Source organism: Prunus dulcis, chromosome 5 (genome assembly GCF_902201215.1).
Source record: "Prunus dulcis chromosome 5, ALMONDv2, whole genome shotgun sequence".
Classification (NCBI taxonomy): domain Eukaryota; kingdom Viridiplantae; phylum Streptophyta; class Magnoliopsida; order Rosales; family Rosaceae; genus Prunus; species Prunus dulcis.
The window spans coordinates 1193418-1202614 of NC_047654.1; the positions used below are offsets into that span (position 1 = coordinate 1193418).

Genomic DNA, 9197 nt, shown 5'->3' on the forward strand with positions numbered 1-9197 from the left:
TGGTGGTAACAGTCTGATTCTTTGGCGCTTTTAAACCGACTTTCCCTGAAGGGGAAGATACAGACAAAACCCAAACCCTAATCTCTAAAAAACAGCAACGGTTCTGAGAAAATTTCATTTCATTTTCCTCGACTTTCCTTCGCTCTCCTTAAACTCATCTCAATGGCGACTGAATCAGCAGATTCGTACATTGGGAGCCTCATCAGCCTAATTTCCAAGTACGAAATACGTTACGAAGGTGTTCTCTACTTCCTCAGCGTCCAAGACTCCTCCATTGGCCTAAAAAACGGTACGTTTTGCTTTTCCATTTCTTCATCTGTCTCTGATTTTCGCACTTTCACATTTACAGATATAATCGCATGTCTGTTTGATTGATAAAATGTCCCTAACAATCGGTACGCTCGGCTAGGGTTTAGTTTTTTCCCTGTTTTTTTTTTCACAAATCTCTGTGTGTGCATATACAAGTATGTATGCTTGTGAAGTTCTTATGTATTTGGTATTTGGATCATATTTCTGGCAGTGTATGTAATTTCTATCAGAAACATAATCTCAAATGTGTATAAATGAATGTATTTTGTGCTGCTAAGTTGTTGTAGTTTATATCTGTCAGTTCTCAAGGAACGGGGTTTAATTGGACAATAAATTCTTGCCACAAACCACAAATTATTTAGTTCGGCAAGAAATCCTTCTGTGAGCTTGAAAATAAAGCAGTATTTTAAAGAACATTTTGCTTGCAATCTAATTGTTTTCTCATGATAAAGTTTTCATCATACTCATTAGATGTAATCTTCCACCATATCTTTTTATATTGCATCGAAACTTGAAGTTACAGTACTGAGGGTTAACTTTGTTATTAATGTTCTGTGGTCAACATCATGCAATGTTCTTAAGGTCTTGAGATCTTCTAGGTAATAAAATGAGAAGGAGAAAGAGATGAGTCAGTTCAATGTTTATAATGTCTTAAGTTTTCTATCAAGTAATTTTCTATTTTTTCAAAGATTTTTTATACGCTAGTTGCACTTAGGTGAAATTGCTATCTGTTCTACTTATGTTGTGCATACAACTTGTGTGCATAGACAACGTTTTAGCACACCCGGTTTACAGTCTTCATACCTGAATTTTAGTTAAAATTAAAACATCCGTAGGCATAAGTTACATAAAACTCTTCTTGTCTTCTATAGTTGGGAAATCAAACATTTTGAATGTATCGACTTCTGTATGATATTGCAGTTAGGTCATATGGAACAGAGGGGCGTAAGAAGGATGGCCCACAAGTTCCTCCAAATGATAAGGTTTATGAATATATTCTGTTTAGAGCAAGTGACATTAAGGTAAGAGGGAGACATAGTATACTTGATTACTGTTTACTCTTATCTCATTTTCCTTTTATTTATTTTGTTAGTTCTTGCTTTGAGGTGGCAGGTTTTTATTTTATTTATTTATTTTTAATTTTAAAATTTTTTGTCTTGGAAATGTCATTGTAATTTTGTTTTTTGTTTATTCTTTATCTTCATTGTAAATTTCCTTATACCATGCTTGTAATTTGTAAGTTTACTGGAAGAGACAAATTTTTCTGATTCTAAATTGATGTAGAACCAGAAGAGAAGTAGACAAAGGTTAGAAAATAGGGAGAACGAGAGAAAAACACATGATAGAGGTCTAAGCAGAGAAGAATGAGGGATGGAAGAGACTGAGAAGGAGAAAGGCAAGTTAGGATAAACTCAAATTCTTTGTTATCAAATCAGATAGGTGAAAGTATCAAATTCCAATCATAATAAGGCCAGTTTATATATGCAATCCTATAAGATTATGGTGGCGTACCAATTATCAATAAAGCTAATAAATAACTAGCCCCCAAGTTCCATGTTAATTAAATATAATTTAAACTTAAGATTTTGCCTACACACAAAATTTTCTTCTTGCATTCATCATTAATTTTGTAGGCATTTGTTCTCCCATTGGATAATATCATCAATCAAAACTCCTTTATAACGTAGATATTTGTATCTTTATTACATTGATGTATAAGAGAAAGAAATAGAGGAGGGAGAGGAAGAGAGGAAGTGGTTAGGGTTTCAATTTTTATAATAGTTCCTAATTCCAGTCATCTTAGGTTTTTTTGATGCCTATTATATATAATCGGCAGTCCAAATCTGCTAAGGAAATCCTGACAGTAGTAGAAATATGGATCCTAATAGTTTAAGAAATCTTAATTTAAATTAATGAAACCCAATATAAGATAAAAATCCCAAAGTTGAAATAAAATGGGAAGGTCCTAAATTGGTACAAACCTACTTATTAAACACTCGGGTAGTGCCATTCATACTTGTTGAAAAGGTTGAAGTGAGGTGAAGACCACAATCAGCATCAGGGTTCGTAGTCCTAGGCTTGAAGATCTAGGACTAATCTGAGCACATGATGGTGTTTCAAGATGGTAACTATAGGCTCTCCAAATCAACATGAAAATTATCATATGTTCTCACAAGAATCATTGTTAAGTCATGGCTGAAAACAAAAATCCAAGGACAACTAAGTAGAAGTTTAGAGTGTAGCTGCATATCATTCTTTGTGGAGTTGGGTTATGGATGTTAAAAACGATATTGGAAGTTTAATGTCCCATTGAAGGTAACTGGTGAAGGTTCTAGATTCTTTAGAGGCTACTAATTTTATGATAATCACAGATTGTGATGCAAGGATTTCTTGAGGCATGTTGCTCCTTTTTTTCTGGGTGAAAGGCATGCTGCTCTTTGAATTTTTAGGATGTAACATAGACAGAGATTACCCTGCTCTGTGTGTGTGCGCGTGTGTGTCTATAATATCTCTGTAAACCTCTTTAAAAGCCTCTACTTCACTCTATAGCTGTTTTGGTTGATCTTAAATTCGTACTGATCTAGCTCACTATAAAGAAAAAAAGGTGCAGTTCTGTCAACAATTTCTTTAATTATATAATGGGGAAACTGAGAAACTTGAGCATGCAATGTTCTGCGTGACTGGCCTTTTAATTGGTTTTCTTCTCTATGTTGTATGAAAATTATTGCATGTATCTGGCTTTTTATCCTACTTGTGGATTACATGACCTTTTTAGGCATGAGACCCCCTGTGATGTTCAAACTGACATCTTTATCAGCATCACCTTGAGTATATTATTGTCCTTTTCCCTATTCTGCCCTCTGTTTTATTAGTTTTTATGTGGCATGGAAGGTGATACTTCAACTAGCTCTCTCTCTCTCTCTCTCTCTCTCTCTCTCTCTCTCTCTCTCTCATTCTCACTCTCTACCCTTCCCTCTCTCCCAGAACACAGACGTGCATTTTTTTTCCTAGATTTCTCTTAAGAGCATGAGATGATTTTATGACTGATGTTGATGAACGAGATCTCATTTTGATGAAAACATGCCTAGACAATTAAACAAACAAACATATTGGGATGCTAAATATGATAGACTATTCATGTACTGAAAATGGGCCTATTTTCACAATTATAGGATTTGCAAGTTAAGTCTCATCCGCCTGCTCAAAGAGAAGAACAAACTCATGATGATCCTGCTATTATACAGGTATTGACATTTGGTTAAATACCTTTGCGCACATACAGACACACTCACACATTAAATGATATATGCATTTATAATCTCTATGAGTAAATTGGAAAATATGATTTATATATTTATTTATTTTCTTTGCAGTCACACTATGCTGGGGTGCCTGTAAATTCTCCAGCATCAGCATTAGTTGGAGGTAAAAATTTGGTAGAAACAACTCATTGGCAGGACACCCCTGCTTTGACTAGTAGAGGCCATGTTGGTGTATTGCCTTCATATAATTCTGCAATTGAAGTTGGTACATCAGGACATTCCTCTTATACTCATATTGCTAGTCCTCCAGCACTTTCTTTTCCGATGTATTGGCAAGGATACAATGGGGCATCACTTGATATGTCTGATCATCCACATCACCGTATTCCTTTGCAATCTCCATCTTCTGTGTCACAGCCCTTGACAATGCAGAATAAGGCTCCTGAAAATCACGCATCTATCGCTTTTGGCTTGGCCACTACATCAGAATCTCCGAACCCTATAATTTCATCTTCTACACCAACTTTTGTACATCCAAACTTTTCTACCTCTGTCCCTTCTGTACATTTTTCTTCCGGACTTGATATGCCTACGTCCATGGCTGCACAGGTATCTTTACCATCTCATTCTATACCTCTAAATGCTAGCCGACTAACTATGTCTTCGTTGCCTTCACCCTGCCAAGACTTAGACATAATTGAAACACAAATTGCTACTAAAGAGGTTTCTGATTCAGTACCTGTTCTACCTGCACAGTCCATGCCTTATCCTGGATCGTTTTCTGTGGGTTCTGATCGAGGTCCCTTGCTAACACCACCCCCATCTTTGTTAACTCCTGATCAATTGGCACCATCTCGATCGCACATACTTTCATCCTCACAGAAACTCTACCTTGATGGAAAGGATATGGGCATTTTGATGCCAACCTCATCTGGATCTTCATCCTTGATTCCTCCTGTAACTCGAGCACCATTATTGCCGTTGCCCACTTCCCAACAGGTGAGATTCGAAAGTTGCATTGTCTGCATATACTTTCTGATAACTACATTTCTCTTTTTTAATCCTTGTCTATTTTCAGATATTAATGCAGTTGATTGTGTTTTATAATCCAAATATGTTAGTGCTTCCATAATGAACGCTCTGTGAACTTCTGCATACTAGACTTAGACCTCATATTTCTGCATTTCAATGTGCTTTGTGTTTATGAACTATAAGAATCCCATATATCTAGGTTTATCTTGACTACTGAAAAATAAGAAAATCTTTAGACTTTCAAGGAAACTTCCCGCCGAGATGAAAAGTATACGGAAACAGTTTTATTTTAGCAATTGTGACTTACTAAAAAGAGGAATGTTATTAGAACTAAGGTAATGATTTTTTTTGGATGATCAAATGCTTGTATTTGGGCCCTGTATACAGTGTAACTGATCCTATATTTAACTCTAATAGTTTTTTTGCTATGTATAATATATATTTTGGGGCTGGAATTATCACACAATGACCTCCACGTTTGTTGTGCTTTTTGCTTGCTGGTGTGGTTGTGTGCATGTGTGGAATGGATCGAGGCAGAAACAAGTGATTTTGGAAGGAAGCTTGACCAGAAATCTTAGAAGTGTGTAATTGCATTCTGAAGCACACATTTCTCTACATGATATGGATGCATGCACTTAAAAGTAGTGGAAGTGTGGTGTACATTTAGAAGTGCATTCCCACATGGAAGTATGGTTTTATGATCCAGTTTGTCATGCCATTTTGCTGTCAGTATATTGAGCATTCTTGTTGTGCTTAGGGGAAATATGCATCTTATTTTCCTTTCGTATCTTTCTGAAAATATTCACGTTAGCAGAAGCATAGTTCTATTTGTTTTAATTTCTAGATGTTTCCTGGATTAAATATCATGACTTGGCATTCTGGTAATCTATTTCATTGTTCTGTTATATAATGCAGTCTCCATACTCAGCTACACCGTATACTGAGGAGTTTGATTTTCTAGCCATGAATGAGAAGTTTAAGAAAGATGAAGTATGGGGTTACCTAGGAAAGGAAAAACAAAGTGACCAAACAGAAAGAGTGGATAATAGTGGAACTGGTCAATGTGTGGATGACAAAGAAGGTTCTGGCCTGAAACCCAACACAAAGGTAGGACATGGATTGTTATATACTGGATCATTTAGCAGTCCAGTGCAAATTGTGAACTGTTGATTATTGATTATTTTTTGTTTGTTTCATGTAGCCTGCGTATAACAAGGATGAGTTTTTTGACACAATTTCATGTAATTCGCTCAACCGTGGAGGAAGAAATGGACATAGGTTTTCTGAGAGAATGAGGCAGGATACTGAGGTTTGCCAAGTTATTGTTGTTTTTTTTTTTTTTCATTGAATATTACATACAAAAGTGATAGTGAGTCATAGTTGGGTGATTTAGTAATTTTGTGTCATTATTTCTTTTCCAGACATTTGGAAATTTCCAGCAGAGATATAATCTTGGCTATGGTGGTTATGGTGCTGGACGTGGTGGTAATTACCGGGGTCCATATCAATGGGGAAGGGGATATGGCTACGGCGGGAGGGGACGTGGTGGTAACATGCCCTTCTAATGTCAATTTGTGTTTCAATGTTCACTCAAGGTCCATGATTGCTGTCTATGGTTTCTTTGTACCTCATTCTAGACATTGAGGACTGAATCTCAAAGGTAAATGTTGTGGACATTTTGAGATCTTCACGTTTGTTAGAGGATTCGGCTGGTTCATGCCGTTTTAGTGCCCATGAACTGGCCTTTGCATCTCTTGTTTAATGCAAATATTGTCCATTATACAATCAGTAGAAATAGAAATCAAATGCTGGTGTAGTTTTTACTTCTGCTCTCTCTCTCTCTCTCTCTCTCTCTCTCTCTCTCTATAGAATGTCTTTGCAAGAGAGAATCACACATCTAAATAATAAATTTAAGAATAAACTGCATATGTTTCATTTAATTAATAGGAATAATTACCTCCCTTTTCCTTTAAAAAACATAAATAAAATAATTTCCTCACTTTCTTTGTGTCATTATTTGTCCTCTTTTTGTTGAAGATCCCTTTCTAGTAGAATTGTTAATTGTACGCAGTGGAGTTAGGCGGATGAGGTTGTAAGTAAATAAGTAGATAGTGCTTTTCTTTAGTGGGTTGGGTTCCAAGGTGGTTGCTTTTTTCAATCCACTGAATGAAAAGATCATTTTGAAAAGTATTTCTTTTGTCAAGTATTATTTTTTTGGTCAGGTAACAAACAATGGATACAATGGATATTGTTACTAAACATTCTTAGAGTGCATTTTAAGGTCTGACATTTTCATGTTTTGGCAACCTTTTTTTTCTTTTGGTTCATGTTAAAGGTATTGCAAACCAAAGAGTAGACTTTATAGAAATTCATAACAAACCATGCCCTTTTGTGTATTAATAAAAATTAAAATTGTAGTGCATCCTTTGGAAGTTGGAGTTTTGGGCTATACTTTACATTTTCAATTTAGTAGATTGGTGTCCTATCCTGTTGTTTTGTTTGACAAAGTGATAGTTTAAACTATTCTAATGTACGGAGAGGGCGATTGAACTCGGGTGTAAAGGGTGAGCACACTACCTTGACCAAGTGGCCTAACTCATGTATGTGGTGGGGAGGGGAATTGGTTGTTCTCTACCCCAAAAGTTGTCTTTATTCTCTATGACTTTGTGTTCAACTTGCTTTGCTCTTTTGCTTTAGAACCTTCATCAACTTGGGTCTGCCTCATGGTTGTGATGATGATGATTAAGCCGAGCGTGGAACCAATTGCAATTAGAACCAGAATTCCTGAGCCAATATATATTCCTTGTTTGACTAAGTAGCATTGGCCATCCAGCCATCCTTGTCCGTAGGGTTGGTCTCTGCTCATGCTAGTTGCTGAGCTTAGCAATGTGACTGCCATTACAAAGCTGGTCCTGCAACAATGGCCCATTTCCAAAATTCATTATCTCAATCCGCGTTTTCCCATTCTCATGTCTTATTAATGTTTCTTAAATTGAGACACTTCCAGCTCAGAGCTGATCTGTCCATTTTGTAAGGAACTATTGTTTTTTTTCATTTTTTGGGGTTTGAAGAAGAAATATAGGCCTCATATTGCCTCTCGAAATTTTAAAATGACTCAATTTGTACAATTTACCGATGTTTTGCTTTTCATTTTACACTCCACCATTAAGTATGTTAAAAAGTCTGTTAAAAACATTGATGTGACATTAAGGGGACTCATTGTTAACATTTGCAACGGAACTTTTGACAGATTTGACGATGAAGGATAAAGTGAGACACAAAACATTAGTCAAACGTGCAATGTGTGTTACTTTGAATTTCGAAGTGGCAATGTGAATTTAACTATAGTTTGAAGGGGTACTAAAGTAATTAAGCTAAGAAATGTGTGGTCTCTCGAAACCCACTCTAGTTTCCAAGTAAAGGTGACCCACATGGAGAAATGTCTGAAAACAGGTGGAACTGGTTATGGCCTTATCTGGGGTTGGATAGTTTATTTTATCTCAATTTCTGAAATTTCAATCATGAAGGATCAAGAGGAGAAATAGAAACAAAAATTGTAGCAGGCAGCTATTTTCTTATATTGCGTATATGGTAGGAACTTGTCAACCGTAAACCAAAAGGATAGATATTGAGGAGGAGATTGAAAACCTACCAAGAGATGCACGCAAGAGCCATCCAAATCGTTGGTGTTTTCGCTTTGGAACTGATACTGAAATCACTACCACTCTTCTTCTTTCTCTCTCTTGAACAAAAATAAGTGCAAACTATCAAATTCCCCACCATCTGAGCTGCAAACAAACATATCAATGCTGCAACTCCAAACCCAAATGCCTGACTTTCTGGCAAATGACAGAGTCTTCCAATCACCGTCAGCTCCTCCTCCTACAAATCAAATACCACAATTAATCAAAAAATTAAACTAGTAATTATTATTATTAAGATCAAAAGTGTGTTTATATGTATGTATGTACCTTTGTTTTCTTAATCTCTGCGGCTATGCATGATATGATAGAGACAAGGCCAAGGGAGGCAACTATAAAAAGAATTAGCACCAACTCATATTGGTGTTTCTCCATGAGAATTGAGAAGGATGCTGAGAGCTTGTTGAGAGAAGCTTGAAATATAAACAGATGAGGAGGGGGAGGAGGAGGAGGAGAAGGAGGGGTCTTGGATTTTACTCAAAGTATTGAAAATATAATATTTGGTGGCGGTGATGGTGGGCTTTTGGGTTTAGGTGTAGACAGTAGGTAGGTACCAGTCTTCTTCCTCTCTAGTTGTTGTTGAGACTTTCTTCTCCCAAACAATTCTTCCATTGCTTTGGAGGTGGAGAGAGATACCATTCGGTTTACGTATTAGACGGTTTTGGAATATTGTGCCAAGCTTTGGATCAGACTATAAGCACCTAAATATCTATTTTAAAATTGGTGCTAGTCAACGGCTTCACTAATGAGATGCGCAACTCATTAGGGATTTGAAGAATCATACCAAGAAAATAGAGGACGGATTTAACGCGGCTTCAGACTTGGGATGTCTCTAAAAAGAAGTCATTGTTTTGGTAGATGTACGTAGGTTAGGTCATTTGGCTAAAGCAGT

At 36.5% G+C, this 9197-nt stretch overlaps 2 protein-coding genes across 3 annotated transcripts; one reads left to right on the forward strand and one right to left on the reverse strand.

The window, feature by feature from the left end:
- Positions 1 to 6431, forward strand: LOC117628850 (protein decapping 5-like). Of its 2 annotated transcripts, XM_034361388.1 has the most exons (8): positions 1 to 289; positions 1231 to 1331; positions 3483 to 3554; positions 3684 to 4181; positions 4329 to 4571; positions 5520 to 5711; positions 5806 to 5913; positions 6026 to 6431. In XM_034361388.1, the coding sequence occupies exons 1-8, from the start codon at positions 163 to 165 to the stop codon at positions 6167 to 6169; spliced, it is 1485 nt and encodes a 494-aa protein (XP_034217279.1). In that variant the 5' UTR covers positions 1 to 162; the 3' UTR covers positions 6170 to 6431. The 2 variants fall into 2 exon arrangements, with proteins under 2 accessions (XP_034217279.1, XP_034217278.1); XM_034361387.1 differs by having other exon boundaries at positions 3684 to 4571.
- Positions 6432 to 6947: 516 nt separating this feature from the next.
- LOC117628851 (protein MODIFYING WALL LIGNIN-1) lies at positions 6948 to 8943 on the reverse strand. The gene is made up of 4 exons (XM_034361389.1): positions 8576 to 8943; positions 8257 to 8486; positions 7222 to 7516; positions 6948 to 7179 (listed from the first exon to the last, which is right to left on the reverse strand). The coding sequence occupies exons 1-3, from the start codon at positions 8678 to 8680 to the stop codon at positions 7261 to 7263; spliced, it is 591 nt and encodes a 196-aa protein (XP_034217280.1). The 5' UTR covers positions 8681 to 8943; the 3' UTR covers positions 6948 to 7179; positions 7222 to 7260.
- Positions 8944 to 9197: the final 254 nt, after the last annotated feature.

What these genes read in the sequence shown, in the direction of transcription:
- LOC117628850 (XM_034361387.1), top strand. Translation starts at nt 163, where the DNA reads ATGGCGACTGAATCAGCAGATTCGTACATTGGGAGCCTCATCAGCCTA. An exon ending in CGTTGCCCACTTCCCAACAG is followed by an intron (nt 4,572 to 5,519) that starts GTGAGATTCGAA and finishes TATATAATGCAG; the next exon opens with TCTCCATACTCAGCTACACC. An exon ending in GAATGAGGCAGGATACTGAG is followed by an intron (nt 5,914 to 6,025) that starts GTTTGCCAAGTT and finishes TTTCTTTTCCAG; the next exon opens with ACATTTGGAAATTTCCAGCA.
- LOC117628851 (XM_034361389.1), bottom strand. Translation starts at nt 8,680, where the DNA reads ATGGAGAAACACCAATATGAGTTGGTGCTAATTCTTTTTATAGTTGCC. An exon ending in CAGAGATTAAGAAAACAAAG is followed by an intron (nt 8,487 to 8,575) that starts GTACATACATAC and finishes TTTGATTTGTAG; the next exon opens with GAGGAGGAGCTGACGGTGAT. An exon ending in GCTCTTGCGTGCATCTCTTG is followed by an intron (nt 7,517 to 8,256) that starts GTAGGTTTTCAA and finishes CCATTGTTGCAG; the next exon opens with GACCAGCTTTGTAATGGCAG.